This window comes from Mus pahari, chromosome 15, assembly GCF_900095145.1.
Source record: "Mus pahari chromosome 15, PAHARI_EIJ_v1.1, whole genome shotgun sequence".
Lineage (NCBI taxonomy): Eukaryota > Metazoa > Chordata > Mammalia > Rodentia > Muridae > Mus > Mus pahari.
In genome coordinates, this window is record NC_034604.1 from 81,399,818 (window position 1) to 81,421,777 (window position 21,960).

The 21,960-nt window shown below is 36.4% G+C and overlaps 1 protein-coding gene across 2 annotated transcripts in view; it reads left to right on the plus strand.

Annotated features, from left to right (window-relative positions):
- The first annotated feature begins 229 nt into the window (after positions 1-229).
- The window catches only part of Cd226 (CD226 molecule), a 75,579-nt gene continuing 53,848 nt past the window's right edge, over positions 230-21,960 (plus strand). Inside the window, exons 1-3 of one of the 2 annotated variants that reach the window (XM_021214880.1) lie at positions 230-442; positions 12,869-12,940; positions 13,183-13,521. In XM_021214880.1, the coding sequence (XP_021070539.1) occupies positions 12,895-12,940; positions 13,183-13,521 (385 nt within the window). In that variant the 5' untranslated portion in view covers positions 230-442; positions 12,869-12,894. The remainder of the gene's footprint in view (positions 443-12,868; positions 12,941-13,182; positions 13,522-21,960) is intronic. The other variant, XM_021214881.1, reaches the window with a different exon arrangement.

Here is a 21,960-nt window from a genome sequence, read left to right on the forward strand (position 1 = left end):
GGCCTAAGATAATAAAACTTCCTGAATTGTAAATACTTCTGAAGGTACATTTCTTTGATTGGCAGGAAGAAATAGGGAAATGAAAAGAAAGAAATGAACTTTAAATTTTAAAAAAAGTATATTTAGTTTCAATTTGGAGTTAGAATCGAGTATGAAAAGTGCATGTGGGCTTGGAACTCTTTGATTTTGCAATGAGTATGAGTAGATGAAACCGTAAAGTTGCTTCTAGACGCAGAAGACTTCTTGACTTCAGGAAACCCTGCCTTATGAAACAGTGCTTGCTATCAGTGGCTGCTGGAAGAGGCTGTGGTGGAAAGAAAACCTCAACTGCAGGCCAGAGTTGGTTCCCAAAAAGAGGCAAACTCCCAGTGCTAGCCAGAGGCCAGGAAGCTCTAAGCAATCCACTTATCTGCAGCGAGAGTTACAGCCAGAGAGCATCAAGGTAAGTAGCCTTCTTATAAAGAAAGATTGGACCCCACACTTTATGTAAAACTATAAATCCAGGTCTGTGCATGCAACATGAAATTAAAGCCAGTACTGTCTAGGGAAGGAGAGGAAAGAGAAAGTGTGGGAAGGAGGAAGGTAAGGGAACATGGTGAAAATGGAAAACATAGTTGTATGAAAAAGGTCTATGGAACCCAGTACTACAATCAGTATATGCCAGGAAAACATTGGCTGTAGCTGAGCTGACACTTCACACAATAAGCCTGTGGTGCAATCAGATAATGCAGGGCAGGGACACTATCAGAAACAGCTGTGGGTATAGATTTGGTAAATGGTGCCATTTAAATACTTTTCTCTGTGTCTTCAGGAAAAAAAAAGTTGTTTTATCATAATAAAATTCCTAAGATGAGAAAACCGACATGATTTTATTAGTGTCTGATCTATCACACTTAGTCTTCCTCTTCTTAGAAAAGGTTGAGTGAGGTGAACATAACAAGTGTCTGCTATCTAGAGAATTTATGTAGTGTGAGAAGGTTGGCAAACGTTTCCTGTGGAAGACTATAGCACAAAAAATAGGCACATACAATTAAACAGATGAGAAGGGCTGTGATCTAGCTAACATTTATAGAAATTAAATAGTGGCCTGGATTTGGTTCATGGGCCACAAGGTCTAACTCTACTGCTGCAGATGATCACTGCTGAATGCAAACTAAGGATTCTGACTTGAATGGAATATTACTTGTTGAGATTCTAAGGGAACCATGAGGCAGAGGAGACCACAACTTCCACAGTTGATGAGGATTTCCTAGTGCTGCAGTAAAAGCCAAGGATATGGTGTTTCATTGGAATCTGTCTAAAGTTCTGAGAGCCTAAAACAGCTAAGTTACGGTGTCCTATCATACACCCATCCTCTCATTTTGGAAATAAGAACTGAAACAAAGATCCTTTATTTGTGATTTTCCCGATAGTGGTCATGAGTTTTCAGAGTAGCAATGCTCTCAGCTTGGGGATTCTCTGCTTTCCTGTGGTTTGAGTGAGTAGAGAGGTATCACAGGGTGTCCCAGAGTGAATCTTGGAGGAAAAGATGCCATTAGAGTAATGAAGAAAGATGAGACTCCTTCCAGAGTTCAGAAGTGGTAGAAACACATATTAATCAAAGTGTATCAGATTTCAGATGCAGTGAAATCAAGGAAAAACGGAGGGGCCTGCCTTTGTGGCTAGAAAGAATGTGTCTAAAGATGTTCACCAGACCCATATGAGATATCTCTGAAGACAGACTGCTGCTCATGTGCATTGCCATGATGTTTAAAATAGTGGAAAGCATGCAGGAATATATTGATTAATGGTTTTCTTGAGGATAAAGCTCCTTTGTACAGACTGCTCTATTCGGATGAAAAAAAAAAAAAAGCTTCTCAAGCCAAACCCTTCCATAAATCATGCAAAAAATGACTGTCAACATCACATAAATAGCTCAGTTGCCATCTCTATTTGTCTTTACTTAGATGTTGATAGATAGAGCTTGTCCCCAGCAAAGTGGTAACAGCCAAACTTTTGTCTTCAACCGTCAGTCCAGAGGTGCCTTTCCCAACTCATATATGACCTCTGTGCGCTTAGATTTCTAAGTCAACTGATCTCTGACCTCTAATATCTGACGAACCAGCATTGAATGACTTGGGAATGAACTACAAACTCTAATCAATTAGTTAACTTCAAGATTGCTTTAACAAACCCACCTGCTTAATCCTAGTGAGGGAAACATCTTTCAATTCTGTTTGTAAGAATTCTAAGTCACTGAGTGGAGAAAAATCACATCACACCTAATTCCATTTGTAGGAATACACTGTCATAGTATCTAATTTGTTTTTCTATATTATACAACTTTACTGGATCCTAATTCCTGTCTTTTCCTGAACACACACATGCGCACGCGCGCGCGCACACACACACACACACACTCAATTTGCAAACATTTAATTTTTAATCTCTCAAATTCTTAACTGACAATGTGGACTATGATTTTTTTTATATTATTCATTTCTAGCTGTTGTCACAAGCATCTAACACAGCATGTCATTGGGCTCTGTCCTTTCAGTGTTCTAGGAAGCTTAACGTTAGTCACAGTTCAGGGTATTGGGGAATCAAGTAATAAATACACAATGAACAGCAAACTGTACTGGCTTCTGCAGTTGGGATTACAAAGGTACAGTTGCAATGTTGATTATCACTAACAATATTTGTTTTACTATAATGGAATTTATAATCACATAAAAGTAATCAAATCTGGCCTAATCGGCCATCATTGGGAAGAGAGTCCCCTTGGTCTTGTAAACTTTATATGACCCAGCACAGGGGAAGGCCAGGACCAAGTAGTGGGAGTGGGTAGGTAGGGGAGCAGGGGCAGGGGTGGGGTATAGGGAACTTTCAGGATAGCATTTGAAATGTAAATAAAGAAAATAATAATAAATAAATTTTAAAAAAGTAATCAAATCATGTTTAAGTGTCTGCTTAAGTTGTGTTTAACAGATTCATAATGCTCTAAAATGACCACTTCACTTTGTGTGTGTGGTTTTGTGTGTGTGTGTGTGTGTGTGTGTGTGTGTGTGTGTGTGTAATAAGGCTTCCTATTGGTGCTGGGGCTTGAACCTGAGTCCTCTGGAAGAGTAACCATTGCTCTTAGTCAGTGAGCCATTTCTATAGTCCCAATAATCACTTCTTATCCATTTAAAACCATTTTTTAAATCCCCCAATAAAATTTATAAATGAGTCACTCCCCATTCTGTTATTCTACCAGCTTCTCCAAACATCAATGTGCTTTGTATATCTTACAGATTTACCCATTCTGGGGCCATTTGTGCCTACACTGTTTTATTTATTTTCTATAATCATTCATATGATGGCATGAATCAATGCCTATTTCTTATTGTGACAGAATAATGTCTCCTGCTATGAGTATATTGAATTTGTTTACCCCATGCATATGATGGATATTCAGGTTGTTTTCACTGTCTAATTCTTGTGAACAGTGCGGCTATGAATGATGATGTGTGAAAGAGTATTTATTTTCTGTTTTAATATCACGGGGTACATTTCTATGAGTGAAATTGTTACATCCTGTGATCCTATTTGAAGAATTGAAAAATACTTTCCACAGCAGTTTCAACTTTTCATATTTTTGTTAGTAATACACAAAGGTTTCAGCTTATTCACAGCATGATTCCATCTTCTCTTATTAGATAGCCGCTTGACTGACTATAAAGTGATTTCTCCATTTAGTTTTATCTGCACTTACCTTATAATTAATGATATTGAATACCTTTCATCATGTTTGTTGGCCATTTTTGCATGTTCTTTGAAGAAATGTCTCTTGAAGTACTTTGCTCATTTCCCAGCTGGGTTACATATTTTATAACTTTCAAGTCAGATATTTAATTCACAAATGTTTTCTTTCATTATATTGGCTGGCTTTTCACCTTCTTGGCAACTGTTTTGATACACAATAGTGTTAATTTTAATGAGTAGCAATTTGCTTTTCCTTTTATTTCTTCCTTTTGGTGCCATATCTAATAATCCCTAGTCAACTTTAAGGTCATGCTGCTCTTACATTTAGGTCAATTCATCTGACACAGTTCTTATGTATGGCGAGAATTACAAATTTAATTTCACGTGGCCATACAGTTGTTCCAGGTCCATTCCTTGAATACTGTGTTGTTTCCCACTGATTTGTCTTGATTCAGTGTTGAACATCAATTCACTAAAGATGTATTGTTTTAGTTTTTGAAGTTTTCAATTTTTATAACAAAATAATGTAAAACAAAACAAAAACTGTCACAGTAAAGGTAGACAAGGCAATCCAATAGAAAAAAAGAAAAAAATGGACCCAAGGGAAGGCAAAGGATCAGAGACACACTTGTTCATACACTCAGGAGTCTCATAAAAATACTGAACTGAAAGCTACAATATATATACAGAGGACTTGGTACAGACTCATGTTGGTCCTGTGCTTAATGCTTCTGTCTCTGTGAGTTCATACGAAGTTTGCTCAGTTGATTTAGCAGGCCTTGTACTTTTGGTGTCCTCTGTTACCTCTGATTCTTACACTCTTTCTGTTTCCTCTTCCACGGGGTTCTCTGAGATCTGAGGCGAGGGATTTAATGGAGACATTCCATTTAGAGATGTTGTGTTTCAAGGTTTATCATCTCTCCTCTCTTCTCTCTGTCTCTCTGCTGCTCTCTCTCCCCCCTCTCTCCATCTCTCTCCTCTCTCTCCCTCTCTCTTTATGTGTGTGTGTGTGTGTGTGTGTGTGTGTGTGTGTGTGTACGTACGTGTGCGCGCGCATGCGCAATCACGGTGTCTGGTTGTGAGTCTCTACTTGTTCCCATCTGCCCCAGAAGGAATTTTCTCTGATGATGGCTGAAGAAGGCATTGGCCTATGTATTCACCAGAATATTAGGAGTCATTTTATTGTTACTTAAAACAACAACAACAAAACAACAACACCCTCCTTCCCACACCACCCCCAAAAGAAAAACCTAGTAGCATTTGGTTTTACCCTGGGTCCCTTGGCTCTCATGGCTTTGATTCTTGGTTATCCAAGCAATACTGCATATTGATTACATCTCATGAAGTGGGTCTTAAATCCAATAAGACGTTAGTTGGTTACTCTCCTAAGCCTTAAGCCATCATCATCCTAGCATATTTTGCAAGCAGGACAAATTATACTTCAAAGGTTTTGTGGCTGTGGTGCCGTATATATTTCTCCTTTTTTTAGCCTGCAGCATACCTTCCCATTCCAAAAGATATCAGGAAGATAGGAATGAAAGTTCTTTGTAGGCACCAGCTTGAAAACTCCATGTTTAATGGGTTACGTGCGTATTTTCTTAAACATTGAAGGTCTTGTCTGTCTGTGGAGAGAAACATATCTTGGCAACTGCCTGAATTGTGTGAGGATATACATGGAACCCCTTTGGCTCAAAACTCAATTGGGTGTAACCCAGTACTAATACTAGAAGCTTCATTTGGGGATGTGATATGGCTAGTTGTGACTTCAGCTCTCTCATTATTTTGAAACTTCATTAGGGTTAGCTTTATATATTTTAGGAAGCTTCCACTGAACTAGATTTCTACTCCAACCCTCAAGTGCCAGTTTTTGTCACTTTCATGCCATTTATTTTTCTGTTTGTCCTTTTCCCAACATCAAGGTTTTGATTATTAGCTTTGAACTGTTTTAAAATGGGGCATGGGGATCACCCAATCTTCTCTCTTCAGGCAAATGTTGGATGTTCAGGACCCCTTTCAATACAGTATGAATTTCACAATCATATTTCCCATTTTCAATATAAGGTCACTTAAATTTTATTAATGACTGATAAGGCTATGGGTTTAATTGAAAATATTGTCTTTGTAAAATTTCCATTTATGAACACTGATATATTCTAGATATATTCTGTTTTGTTTTGTTTTGTTTTTCGAGACAAGGTTTCTCTTTTTAGCCATGACTGTCCTGGAACTTACTCTGTAGACCAGGCTGGCTTCAAACTCAGAAATCCACCTGCCTTTGCTTTCCAAGTGCTGGGATTAAAGGCGTGTGCCACCACTGCCCGGCTTTCTAGATACATTCTTAAGCATGCCTTTTCATTTTTAGGCTTTTTTTTTTTAAAAAAAAAAAAAACTTTGAACATTTGTCATTTTCAATGTAAACTATTGATTCATCTACTTGGTTAAATTTATTCAGATGTGTTTTACTTTCTGGATTATAAATAAAATTGTTATTTAAAATTTCTATTCATGTGATTTATTGTTAGTATTTAGAGATACACTAACTTTTCATATGTTCATTTTCTATCATGCAATTTTGCTTTGTTATCTAAACAGTATTGAGTAGATGTCTTGTCTGCTAATATACAAAATCATGTCATCACTGTACAGGATTGCTTCTTCCTTGGCTGTATAGGTATCTTTTATTTCTTCTTGCTTATTTGCTCTGGGTAAAGCCTAGAGAGCAGTATGAATAGCAGTAGTGGAAGCAATCACCTGTCTTGCTCCTAACCTTAGAGGGACTTCCCCCACTGGGTGCGATGTTAGCTGTGGGTGTTTCTTAAGCATCTTCCACTAGTGGTCATTTAAACTCTCAGATAATCAGTTTTCTTATTTGTCCTTTCCTCCTTTTCCCCCTGATTGATTCATTCCTTAACCTTTCCTGATATCGCTAGATGAACTTCAGCTCCTCAATGTTCTAGCTTTAACCAGAAACCTCTATAGTGGGCATCCCTCCTCCTGGACCCTTTAACGATTATCACAGGAATGGATATTTTTTAAAGCTTGTCTTTTTGTTATTTTTCTCACTTGATCTATTTTATTATATTTGTATCGTCTATAAACTTCTCCAGTTGTTTATCTTTGTGAAAATACCATCTATTGAATCTAGGTATATTTTCCTGACTGAATTCAGCCTAGATCACATGGAATTATAAACATGCCTATTATTGCTGTGTCTCTGAGATTACAAGCCATGTCTTGGAAGACAGCTAATTCATCTCATCTGCATGGAGAATATCCAAGTCCAGGTGGCCATTTTATTTTGTTTAGATGATGGTAAAGATGTTCTAAAAGTTGGATGTCAGTGTTTGCTCATTCACATTTTTTATCTTTACAGCACAGACAGAAAGAAATTGTACCACTTTAGATATAATTATAAAATGTAATATATCTCACTGTATGCTCTGATGTCACAGTTGATGGATTCAGTGGTTTAATGATTCTAGTTGTGAGTTTGTATCCATCTTCTGACAATTGTCCTCAGATTGATCTTCACGATAATTATGTAGGGTAGTGTAGTGACCATGCAACATTCCTTCTTGTTCACATTGTGTGAGGAAGCGGAGGAAAGAGAAAATGGTCCTCTGGTATAGAATGCCAATAATCTCCTGCATTATGATTGGGTCATGTCAGGCTTGTTTTTGTTTTTGTTTTTGTTTTTTTTTCCATTTCCTCAGATCAGCCAATAGAGTAGCTTAGATTCTTCACGCTGTGATTTAGAAAAGGAGTGGATACTCAAAGAAAGTCAAATTTCCAAAGAATAATGAAAAGGCAAGTTAGTGACAGTTACCCTTCTGTTAACTTAGAGCCATCATCCAGAGTCTACAAAAGCAAACGGGAACCTTACCCTACCTACCTATAAAATGTCACCTCTCTTCATTTCCTGTCTTTATTTCCCCTCTACTACTCACAGCTACAACTTCATTGAAAATTGCCAGCTGCTGGCATAGTACACTTGTTTTCCTGTCTGCTAAAGTTTTTCATTCCTGCACCTGACTTTAGTGCTCACCTGGCTAGTGTTCCTGGTTCTAGAGTTTGCATCCCACAGGGGGGCAGGTCTTTCTTCCAGGTATCCTCCCTACAAAAGGCTTCTACTGGACTGCCAGTCTGGATATTTGGTCTTCTGGATACCCTCATGAACTTCTTTGTTCATAATATTGAAGGCATTCTGTAAATCAGTATTTGTATATGTGTTCAATGTCTTTCTAACTAGATCAGGGATCCCTTAGACTGTAAAATACCTCTCTATTATGGTCATGCGTACTTCCTGGTTAAACAATCATCCCATCTATACTCTGTACGTACTTCAATTCCTAAACATGCCCCATGTGGACACATCATTATTACCTCCTGTTTTATATAAAATATTCCCAAAATTTATTAGACTGAACCATTTCCTTTTTTATTGTCATAATCTAATAGAATAATTCATATTGTTAAAATAAAAGGTGAACGTTGCTGATTTGTCTTATCGTATACCTCCTTTGCCTTACAGAAACTTTCCAGTTTCATGAGGTCCCATTTATTAATTCTTGATCTTAGAGCCTGAGCTATTGGAGTTCTGTTTAGGTAATTTCCCCCTGTGCCAATGAGTTCAAGGCTCTTTTACCCTTTTTCTTTATTAGATTCAGAGTATCTGTAAAAAAGGACTGAAAAAAAGTATTGATTAAAGAATAAAAAAAAAAAGGTGAAAGGCAATTTTGCCTCTTGAATTCAATATGATGATTCCATATAAAAGATTATCAGTGTGAATCAATTATTATGTGTATCAGCATGAGTATAAAACAGGGAGATGTTTTTAGAGAACATGAAATTCCAGTTGAGAATAAGAAATAACCTCATTTATAATGTGCACATTGTATCATGGTTCTGCTAATGGGGCCAAATGTAATATAGTTCTTCTTTTTATAAAGGTATAATTTTGATTTTTGATTGTCTTGTTTAAATATTACTCACAAAATTTTAAGAATTAGAATTACTATTTTATTTATATTAGTTATTCATATTATAATTGTGTGTATGTGTTTGTTTGGTGTGTGTGGTTTCATGTGCCACTCTGCATCTGTGTTGGTTCAAGCATAACTTTGTGGAGTTAGTTCTATTCTCTTACCTTTGTGTAGGTTCTGGAGAATCAGGTCACTGGGCTTTTTTAATAAGCATCGTAACTGGCTAACCCATCTTGCCACAACCCTGAATTGTTTTTAAAATTGAAGAGAGAAATGAGTTTCACTTTGATAGTGTATCATAGTTTTTTATATATATATATATATATATATATATATATATATATATATATATATTAATATCCAAGAGGACCTGGTTGGAATATCTAGATTTTTAGTAGTACTCCATGCTTGTTTTAAAATTAAAAAGTGGAAAAATCATCAGATATAATGGTATNAAAAAAAAAAAAACTTTGAACATTTGTCATTTTCAATGTAAACTATTGATTCATCTACTTGGTTAAATTTATTCAGATGTGTTTTACTTTCTGGATTATAAATAAAATTGTTATTTAAAATTTCTATTCATGTGATTTATTGTTAGTATTTAGAGATACACTAACTTTTCATATGTTCATTTTCTATCATGCAATTTTGCTTTGTTATCTAAACAGTATTGAGTAGATGTCTTGTCTGCTAATATACAAAATCATGTCATCACTGTACAGGATTGCTTCTTCCTTGGCTGTATAGGTATCTTTTATTTCTTCTTGCTTATTTGCTCTGGGTAAAGCCTAGAGAGCAGTATGAATAGCAGTAGTGGAAGCAATCACCTGTCTTGCTCCTAACCTTAGAGGGACTTCCCCCACTGGGTGCGATGTTAGCTGTGGGTGTTTCTTAAGCATCTTCCACTAGTGGTCATTTAAACTCTCAGATAATCAGTTTTCTTATTTGTCCTTTCCTCCTTTTCCCCCTGATTGATTCATTCCTTAACCTTTCCTGATATCGCTAGATGAACTTCAGCTCCTCAATGTTCTAGCTTTAACCAGAAACCTCTATAGTGGGCATCCCTCCTCCTGGACCCTTTAACGATTATCACAGGAATGGATATTTTTTAAAGCTTGTCTTTTTGTTATTTTTCTCACTTGATCTATTTTATTATATTTGTATCGTCTATAAACTTCTCCAGTTGTTTATCTTTGTGAAAATACCATCTATTGAATCTAGGTATATTTTCCTGACTGAATTCAGCCTAGATCACATGGAATTATAAACATGCCTATTATTGCTGTGTCTCTGAGATTACAAGCCATGTCTTGGAAGACAGCTAATTCATCTCATCTGCATGGAGAATATCCAAGTCCAGGTGGCCATTTTATTTTGTTTAGATGATGGTAAAGATGTTCTAAAAGTTGGATGTCAGTGTTTGCTCATTCACATTTTTTATCTTTACAGCACAGACAGAAAGAAATTGTACCACTTTAGATATAATTATAAAATGTAATATATCTCACTGTATGCTCTGATGTCACAGTTGATGGATTCAGTGGTTTAATGATTCTAGTTGTGAGTTTGTATCCATCTTCTGACAATTGTCCTCAGATTGATCTTCACGATAATTATGTAGGGTAGTGTAGTGACCATGCAACATTCCTTCTTGTTCACATTGTGTGAGGAAGCGGAGGAAAGAGAAAATGGTCCTCTGGTATAGAATGCCAATAATCTCCTGCATTATGATTGGGTCATGTCAGGCTTGTTTTTGTTTTTGTTTTTGTTTTTTTTTCCATTTCCTCAGATCAGCCAATAGAGTAGCTTAGATTCTTCACGCTGTGATTTAGAAAAGGAGTGGATACTCAAAGAAAGTCAAATTTCCAAAGAATAATGAAAAGGCAAGTTAGTGACAGTTACCCTTCTGTTAACTTAGAGCCATCATCCAGAGTCTACAAAAGCAAACGGGAACCTTACCCTACCTACCTATAAAATGTCACCTCTCTTCATTTCCTGTCTTTATTTCCCCTCTACTACTCACAGCTACAACTTCATTGAAAATTGCCAGCTGCTGGCATAGTACACTTGTTTTCCTGTCTGCTAAAGTTTTTCATTCCTGCACCTGACTTTAGTGCTCACCTGGCTAGTGTTCCTGGTTCTAGAGTTTGCATCCCACAGGGGGGCAGGTCTTTCTTCCAGGTATCCTCCCTACAAAAGGCTTCTACTGGACTGCCAGTCTGGATATTTGGTCTTCTGGATACCCTCATGAACTTCTTTGTTCATAATATTGAAGGCATTCTGTAAATCAGTATTTGTATATGTGTTCAATGTCTTTCTAACTAGATCAGGGATCCCTTAGACTGTAAAATACCTCTCTATTATGGTCATGCGTACTTCCTGGTTAAACAATCATCCCATCTATACTCTGTACGTACTTCAATTCCTAAACATGCCCCATGTGGACACATCATTATTACCTCCTGTTTTATATAAAATATTCCCAAAATTTATTAGACTGAACCATTTCCTTTTTTATTGTCATAATCTAATAGAATAATTCATATTGTTAAAATAAAAGGTGAACGTTGCTGATTTGTCTTATCGTATACCTCCTTTGCCTTACAGAAACTTTCCAGTTTCATGAGGTCCCATTTATTAATTCTTGATCTTAGAGCCTGAGCTATTGGAGTTCTGTTTAGGTAATTTCCCCCTGTGCCAATGAGTTCAAGGCTCTTTTACCCTTTTTCTTTATTAGATTCAGAGTATCTGTAAAAAAGGACTGAAAAAAAGTATTGATTAAAGAATAAAAAAAAAAAGGTGAAAGGCAATTTTGCCTCTTGAATTCAATATGATGATTCCATATAAAAGATTATCAGTGTGAATCAATTATTATGTGTATCAGCATGAGTATAAAACAGGGAGATGTTTTTAGAGAACATGAAATTCCAGTTGAGAATAAGAAATAACCTCATTTATAATGTGCACATTGTATCATGGTTCTGCTAATGGGGCCAAATGTAATATAGTTCTTCTTTTTATAAAGGTATAATTTTGATTTTTGATTGTCTTGTTTAAATATTACTCACAAAATTTTAAGAATTAGAATTACTATTTTATTTATATTAGTTATTCATATTATAATTGTGTGTATGTGTTTGTTTGGTGTGTGTGGTTTCATGTGCCACTCTGCATCTGTGTTGGTTCAAGCATAACTTTGTGGAGTTAGTTCTATTCTCTTACCTTTGTGTAGGTTCTGGAGAATCAGGTCACTGGGCTTTTTTAATAAGCATCGTAACTGGCTAACCCATCTTGCCACAACCCTGAATTGTTTTTAAAATTGAAGAGAGAAATGAGTTTCACTTTGATAGTGTATCATATTTTTTTATATATATATATATATATATATATATATATATATATATATATATATTAGCCTCCAAGAGGACCTGGTTGGAATATCTAGATTTTTAGTAGTACTCCATGCTTGTTTTAAAATTAAAAAGTGGAAAAATCATCAGATATAATGGTATATTATATGTGTTTTGGATCATAATATATTTTTGTAGTTGGAGGTCCATTCTGTTGAATATCTTTGTTCAAATCTAACCCAGAGGTGTGGTGCAACAGGAAGGCCACACCTGAGTGGTTGTCTGCTATGCAGGCTCCTCCCATCAGCTCCAGTCTTCACCCCATTTCACTTTCTCAGTGAGCAGTTCCTGGACTTGCCTGTATCAACAGATCTTGACTGTCCTGCTTTGCTTCACTTCTTTTCAGGTATCCATCACCTTCAACACACTATATCTAGTACACCTTCAGCATCATATCAGTCTCTTCCTAACAAAATGACATGGGATTTCATTTTTAAGATGCATTTTTGTATTTTCTTGGTGCGTAGAGCTGAGTCTGGCACAGAGGACACACTCAGTAAACATTTGTCAAGTGAAAGAATCTTTCTTGAAAATTATATCTTTTAAAGTAAACTGATTATCTGACAGAGAAAAGTAACTGCAGCCTATCCATCCCTGTATGATAGCAAAGCTTTCTTTGAAGCTGAAACTTCTTTCCTGTGCTCATACTTCAGAGAAAAAGATGCAACTGATAAGATCTGAGAGGAAGGAAACAGCACTTCATGCTGAGTTGTGAATATAACATCATACACATTTTTTTTTTTTATACAGTCCAACCTCCTGAACTGTTTCCAGAGATGGCTTATCTTACTTGGCTTTTGGCTATTCTTCATGTGCACAAAGGTAAAGCCAATCCTATGTCTTCATTTAAATGTTTTACTTTATTTTGTGTGTGACATGTGCAGGATCTCTTAGGCAGTTTCTCACTTGTTTAGAAATACTAAAACATACAAAAGGCAATTTTGTAGCTGAAATTGTCGGTCTTCACCATGAACTTATCATGCTATTTGTTAAGTCTTATAAGTTTTGTTTAATTGGTTTTGTCATCATTGGATCTAACTCAATTTATGTGATATACATTTTAGCACTGTGTGAAGAGACATTGTGGGACACAACTGTTCGGCTTTCTGAGACTATGACTCTGGAATGTGTATATCCATTGACGCATAATTTAACCCAGGTGGAGTGGACCAAGAACATTGGCACAAAGACAGTGAGCATAGCTGTTTACAACCCTAACCATAATATGCATATAGAGCCTAACTACCTCCATAGAGTGCATTTTCTAAACTCAACAGTGGGGTTCCGCAACATGAGCCTTTCCTTTTACAATGCCTCTGAAGCAGACATTGGCACCTACTCCTGCTTGTTTCATGCTTTCCCAGGTGGACCTTGGGAAAAGAAGATAAAAGTAGTCTCGTCAGGTAAGGAAAAACTATTTTCTTTTTGTCTACTGACAATGTTTAATTCTAAGAAACCCAACCAAAAGTTTAAAATGTTATTGTATTCTTTTCCCAATTCCATTGCTAGATTTTAATGTAACTTTTCCTCAACGAATAATGTCGTAAACCATCCCATTTTCTTTTCTTAATTGCTGTCATTTCTGAGTGCAATTGTCCCCCAGGTTTCAGTGATGTGGGAGGAAATTCTAATTTACATAGTTTTTATGGTGACATAAGGCTAGATTGAAATAATGTTGTCAACATGTAGATTCAGAGCAATTTCTTCTTTTAAAGCATATCTCTGGAATGCATGATGCCACGCCTGTTTGGTAATCATTTGCCACTTGTTTCTGCACCTTAATATCTAGAACCTCTTCTGGATGACTTATTCTGATTTTATTTGCAAATTTTGAACAAAGTTAAGACAGAGTTCATCTTCAGCCCATATACTTCCTTTAGAAACTGATAGATATTGTGTCAGAAAGAGAATAATGATGTATGTATGTTACGTGTACCAGTGAGTATGCTTAGATTCTTCTCATAAGGCCACATGGATTAGGTATGATACATCTAAGAAAGTCTGGGTTTTATAGCCATCACTTTCTGTAAAACCTTGTGTTCGATGCTCATTCGCTCCCACTGAAGTAACAGAACAACACACGAAGTTATTAATAATAATGATTTATTTTTAAAAATTTACCATTCCAAATCTCAAAATCTTTGGAAGAGTAGTTTTTTCTAATATATTTGTTATATTTAAACATTAACCTTAAAATATATCTAAAAATCTCCTTTTATGCTTTATTTACAATTTATCAAGATCTATAAGTACTGCATTTTATATAATGATGGAATTGTTCTATTTAATACTAAAACCAAACTTAAAAATGCAGAAATCCTAATGAGCCTAGTAAATTGTCAGAATTATAACATAAAGAGGGAGTGGATTTAATATTAAAAGAAAAAACCTTAAAATCAGAAATCCTAATGTGCATAGTAAATTGTCAGAATTATAATACAAAGAGGGAACTGATCTATTTAATATTAAAGAAAGAAACTTAAAAAAATCAGAAACCCTAATGTGCATAACATTGTACAAATTTTACAGGAAAGAGTAACACCACATGTTCGTCACAAATACTGACTTCTGTTCTTCAGTACTCTATGGCTGACAAAACTTCCTTTCAGTACCTTAGACAGATTTCTTTATCCCTTTCCACTGTACACTTGTACATAAACATTACCTTCACAATATCTCCATACAGGAATGTTGGTCTTAGTAAAGTCTACTGGCCTTTCCAAGGCCTCCAATCTGTATGAGGCCCATAAGGGTAACAGCATAGTTAGATGTTAAGTCATGTATGGGGAGACATGAGCCTCTCAGCCTTGAAAGGATGATATATGACCATTGCATATGTATCTATAGAGCGCCTTTATGCCTTATTATCTCCTCCTTTCCTTAATCTTTTAGCAGAGAATTGAGCTACTTAAAGATCTTATTTTGGATAAGTGATACTTTTAGCGGAAAGGACATTAAAATGTTCATTAGCTTTAAAATAGGGATTCTTAACTACTGATAAAATTAAATAGACAAATTGGTGCTGTATTATTTTCTCAATTCATGGTAAAATAGATGTGAATTAAGTGGTGACCTTTCAAATCAGTTCTTTGATAGCAGAGTTTGTAGTGGAAGTCTTGGGACACATTTCTCACCTAGTATCCCTGACCTTATTAGTCAGTTAAATAAAATATATTTATAGTTAAATAACCAGCTTTTATTAGATACCCACTTTGTATGAATCAATTGGATGCCTCTTGTATGTTTGAGTGCTCAACTACTGGAAAGAACATTTTCTGGTGCCTAATTTAAGAAGAGAGGGGTGAGAGACAGAGAAAACCCATCACATGCTTGCCGACGGAGATGAATCTCACAGCTGTTTTTGAATATGATTCCTTAGCTGGCTAAAGGACCACATATCCTATGGTACAATAATTCTGCTCGGTTTGGTATTTTTAGAGCTTGCCCACATGAATTAGAATTCCCCGGCCATGTTTATAGCAACAGTGATGACAGGAGCAATATATGGAAACCACCCATAATTTCATCAAGAGTAGGATAAGCAAATATGAAGGGTTCATCCATGTAGTAGGAAACTGCTTTCCTAAGGGAGGACTCATCACTATGCTCACTAATAGAGATGAATCTCACCAAAATCACACTGAGGAAGTAAGCATACCAAAGATGAGTTTGGGTGTGGTTCCTGTCCTTTACATTGCACAGGCATGTAAGATTGAGCAAAACATGATTGATTGACATATAAAAAACAACACTAAAAGAATAAAGCTACAAGAAAAAGCTCTAAAACATGATCAGGAAGAACACAGAGCCAGGATCAACAACCAGAGTCTTCAATGCTCATCATCACAGTGATAGTCATATATAGACATTTTATTTACTATTCTCAGACTATATTATAACATTTCTTTCTAACATGCTGAATATCTAGAAAAATGTTGAAAATATTTAATTGCAGTTTTTGAGCAGTTCAAAGATTCCTACTTAAGGCAAGCACAAAATTTCCACTCTTACTTGACCTGGATGTTAGAGAGAAGGAAGATTTAAGAATGTAGCCAGATTTTTATGATCTAAGAAGTGGAAGATATTAGCTGTAGTTTAAAATGACAGAGAATTAGGAGACCAGTTTTGGCTTGTAAGAATGGAAGTGTTTCTGCTCTCCTGAGTTATAACATCGCCTCTGAACACCTATCATTTAATATGATAGAACAGAAGAGCATTTCAGGACTGAATATACTAGCTTTGGAGTTACTATCACCCAGCATGTGTGAAAAAGATAGATAACAAAGCATCAATGGGTAGAAGAAAAGACTAAGGTCATAGTTTGGAGAAGGATCAAATTTAAGCGTATGAGGGCATGTGTTCAAACATGGAAATAATGGGCAAAGGAGAGAGATAAGCAGGTATAGAGGGAAGGATGAAGCAGCAAAGATGTATCAGTAGTGTGGGATCAATTAGGTTGGACACAGTTGTTGCTCACTGTTTCCCTTTAAAGAGTGTCACTCTTCTTGGGTGGGACAAAGATGTCCATGTCGCCCACACTCTTTTCTATGATCTGTTTCTTGCAACCTTGCTAGTCCAGCACTCTTTGCCCAGGTGCCAGCAGTTGACACAACAGCTAAATGGTCTATGCATGTTTATTCCTGGTTAGCAATGCCCAGAGATCCCTTTAATTTGGGGGGCTCCAGAACTGGGACCAGGTCTGTGGAATACCATGGTAGAATACTTTTAAAACATAATGTGCACCTCTAGATCAAGTAGAAACAATATGATTTTTCCCCCCTTCAGTGTGGTATGATGTCAGGATTCAAAGGTGGGAAGGGAAGAGTGTCCTAGATCCAGTTTCCACAAATAGACTTGCTGATATGGGAAAATGAACTCATCCATTAGCTCATCTACCAAATCCTTATTAAGAACCTAAACTATTCTAGAATATGTTCAGTGATTTTGAAGACAGAAAGGCATGGATCATAGCTCTAAAAGTAGTTTATCCTGGTTTGCAATTCATAGCTTGGCTTATTTCAATAGGTGGCTTTTGGCTGACTTTATAATCCATATTAACATATCAGCATGCTTTTATATCAGATTTTGTTTTGTTTATCCAGAATTAACAAAGAAGGAAAATGTGTAAAATGACTCTTGTGTAGTACTGACAGGTACAAAGTGATGAAGGTAGAGACTTGGTCTGAAAGGCTAAGGGTATTGTGAATGTCAAAGGACATTCCAAAGCTGGTAAGTGGGCCACCAAGAAAGAATCTCCCATAGACTCACTCTTGTTTCAAAGATTACTGGAACATTTTCAGATCTTTACCTGTATTCTTTTAATTTTCAAAGATTGAGTGAATCCATATTTCATCCTCTGGTCCTTACTATAGCTACTCTTTACCCAGTCTGAAAGAGGTAGCCAACCACAAAACATGGAACTCATTTCCTCTGTAGAGCAGGTGTTTGGGTGTTGGGTTGTGTGGATGCTGGTATGTGGTGGAGACAGTCTCACACATGAGTAAGAGTGGGTACTCTTCAGTCTTTGATACCTGTCAACATCACCACAGGTCAGGGCTATTCAAGACTATCTACACTTGCTTAAAAATTTTTTCATCAAAAGTCAAAAGCTACAGAGAGCTAACCCTAACCTTGATTCTCTGGAGAATTAGTGCATAGATTATAAATGTCCATTACAGAAATTTACTCATAGACTCACGGTACTGACTAAGGGCAAAAATCATGGATTTTATTTTAAAGAATAAAAACATTGAATTTTGAATATGGAAACAAGAAAATAATTACTGAAGGGAGTGGGGAAAATAAAACTCTTGGCTCGAGGGCTGGCTTGAGAGAATCTTCTGTGAACTTTCTCTGAGGTAATGCTGCCAGTAGTGATCTTATTTAAAACTGTTAGGAAACGACCTGATTTGTAAATTGTACTTTTGATATTAGCCTTTGTTTTGGTTTGACTTTATAGGGAGTGGTGATTAGTAATAGGATGAGCTTTCCCTTGCTTCATGAAAATGGTGGGAAAATATTTCTGAAGACAATGTAAGTTTTAAAACTGCTAACAATTTTAAAGACCATCAAGTTGATTCTTCTGGGATCAATGCAAAGTGACTCCCTGGGGCAACATCTCATGTACTTACTTTAGAATTGTTTTAATTAAATAACTCCACTGATGGGACTGCTGGCCCTTCCCTAGAGAGATTATTCACAATCCAATAAATCTTAATGTGAGAAAATTTCTGACTTCAGCTATTTAGCCAGCTAACATCTTTAAAACCTTGCTCTTTTTCATAATCTTCCCAGAGAGAAATACTCATGTTTCATAAGATGACGGTATATAGGAAGTTATCTGGAGAAAGGCCCATCATCCATAAGATACATGTTTAGGAAATATCATGTCTAGGGAAAGGCCATATCCCATAGGATGATGTCAAGGGGAAAAACTATGTTCAATAGAAGAGGGATATAGAAAGGTGTCCAGGTAAAGAGTGATAATGTACCGATTTATAGTTACTAACACTTGAAATAGATATGGGTGTCACACCTGCAGAATGCAACAAGGGTGAAGATGGTGGTCAGTAAGAATAAAATATGGGCATGATCTCTGTTTTCAAATGTTCAACTTAATCATCAGGATGATTACAGAAGTTTACATTCTCATTTCAGTTGACTGTTCCCAATACAAACCTGTGCTATTTCTTGGGTGCAGAATGAATTTCATTCTTCAACCATATTAACATTTTAAAATATCTTAGTGAAAGTGTGCATGTTAATATATGTGCATGTGTGTTCTGCACAATTTTCTTTTCAAATTGAAAATAGATTCTTCTTTCATATACTGCATTATGACCAATTTTCCCTCTATCCATTCCTCCCAGTTCTCCCCTTCTCCCTTATTGCTCAGATCCACTTTTCCTCCATTTCCCATCAGAAAGGATCAGTACTGCAAGAACAACCAAAGATGATAAAACAAGACATAAGACAAGGCAAATGGCCTTATACTGAGGCTGGACAAGGCAATCCAGTAGGAGGAAGAGAGTCTCAACAATATGAAAAGGCGTCAGAGACATACCCATTTCCATTGTTAGGAGTCCCACAAAAACACCAAGCTTACAGCCATAACATGTAGGCAGAGGACTTGGTGCAGGCTCATACTGGCCTGGCGCTTGCTGCTTTTGTCTTTGTGAGCCTACATGAGCACTGCTTTGTTGAGTTAGTGGACCATGCTCTCCTGGTGTCCTCCATGCTCTCTGACTCTTACAATCTTTCCTTGCCATCTTCTGTGGGTTTGCTCAAGCTCCCAGTAGCGAGACCCTGTGGAGATTTCATATTTATACTCTCCATATAATTTCTGGTTTTGGGCCTCTACACCCACTTTATTCCCATCTGCTGTTGGAGGAATCCTCTCTGATGATGACTGGGCAGTGCACTGATCCATGAGTATAGCACAATATTAATAAGAATCATGTCATTGATTTTTTTGTTGGGGGTAGGGGAGTCATGTTTGGTTTTGCCTATGTCTTTGGGATATCTGGTTTTCAGTTCCTGGCCATCTACATAGTGTAGGGCATGAATTCTCTCATGGTGTGGACTTCAAGTTAAACCCGACATTTTCTGGTCACTTTCACAAGTTCTAAACCACCATTGCCCCAGCACACATTGTAGGAAGGACATATTGTGGGTCAAAGTTTTTGTGGTTATAGTTGTGTCCTGGTTTATCTTTTGATAACTTTCATAGTACCTTCCTGTGTCAAAAAGCCTAGAATGTAGCTGTGAAGGTTCCGTGTAGTCACTAGCTCAACCTCTCTACATTCAATGAGCTGTGTCAATGTTGTCCTCAGCAATGGAGCCCCAATGTCAGTTTTCTGAGGCTGACTACCCTAGCATCATCCTGGGTAGATCATGGAACTATCTCAGCCAACAACTCAACTGAATGGAAACCTATCCCACCATTTGAAGCCTTGCCTGGTTACAAAAATGGCCAGTTCAGACTCTGTTTCCTCCATTACTAGGGGTCCTCACTAAGGTCACCCTCATATATACCAGGAAGCTTCAACTGCATGTGTTTCCAAAGTACCTCAGAACCCTAGATTACAGGAAAAATTTAATCATTCTTCTAATCAATTCTATGACTGGATAGAGTTAATTAATTAATTATTTTATTTTATTACAAATTGCATGCTATAATTGAACACACACTATTTTTCAAGTGACAAACATCCAAGGAATTCCATGATTATTTTTTACAGAGGGCTTGGTAATGCTAGTGTACTTACCATGAAATAGTTTGTTCCATTAGTTCATGACATCAGATTTTTCAGTGTAACCCTTCATTATCTGTTTCTATGCGTGTGGTGCTGAGGATCAAAATTCAGGTCTCATGTATGTGAGGCAAGCAGTCTACCACTCTGCTGTTTACCCAGTCTCTTCTCTACTGTCTTTTAAAATACATAGTTATGGATAGTTAAATAAATGATATTTATAAATAGGTATTCTGTTTCTATTATATGTTAGAACTGTTTTATAAAAGTAAGAATTTAATCAGATGGAAATATGTCCAACCACTAGTACTGCATTTCCTTAAACTGACTCAGTATTTGACTTCTCATTTTTAATGTAGTCTGACCATGACATTTTTGTTAAAATAGCAGAATTAAAGAATTAAACCATAGGGAAAATTATAAACTTGTTGTTAAATGAGATTATTGTGCCTAGAATTATAATTGATTGAATGTTTAGAATGAATGATCATAACAATAATGTAAATACTTATGCAAATCTGTTCTATTTTATTGGAAATTTTATGTGTACATTTCTTTGTGTGTGTTAAGAAGTTAGTAATGACTCTTCTGTGAGTTATAATATAGGAAATGCCTGTATCTGTGATTTGAAATAATAGCAGCAGGCTAAACATATTACATGGGGGATTGTGCTAATTAGCATTCAGAATGGTTTGAGGAAATAAGAGATGAGTAAAATTTCTTCTGGCTTGGTGGGAACTATGAGCTGGAAATCTTGTATGTTTTAGATGAGTAGAGACAATAATGATAGGGGAGAGAAATCCTATACAGAAGACACATCCTATAAAACATCACTGGCCAGGGAAATGGGCTTTGAATATAAAGAACACATTTTGTCACATGCTTTGGGATAGAGTGGGAAGTACAAATTCTAGATATTGGATTTCACCTAGCAGTCAGTAAAGTTTTTATAAAGTGGAAGTCACATGTTGGCCACATCTTACAGTAGTATATGGAATGGTTGGGTTGAGAAAGCAGAAAGATGGGTCAGGTAAAGTAGCTGAGAGAAAGAAAGCCCTGTCAACTCAAACAGAGCAGACACAGCCTTTAAGCCACACTCCACAATACAGTCTCTGTAGATTAATTTACTTTCCTCTGTCCCAATAAAGAAATCTTTCTGTATTTAATTCTACCTATTTATTGAGAGCTGTGATCTATGTTAGGTCAGATATATGCAGAAGGAAAAGCTATTTGAATTTTTATTCTCAGACTAATGTCTGGATTACAGTCTAATCCAATGCTTGTTTGATGTGGGTGTGCTGAACATGAGATGGTGATGCTAGAAAAAGGGAGCTGGCACTATACATATGTTTTAGAAGGATGGAGAAAGAGACGGGGATACTCAGGGAAGCTGTAGTTATAAAAAGTCACTAGAGTTTTCTCAAGAAGGAAGTGTAGAACTTCTGGAATTGAGGAAAAATCAGACTATTGCTCATGGTTTCCTGCTAGATGAAAAGTATGCTGTCATGACACATAGGCAAAGTGAATCCATTTTGTTTAGAGACAAGTGGATACTTAATAGAGCCCATGTAGATTTCAGTTCAAAATGAA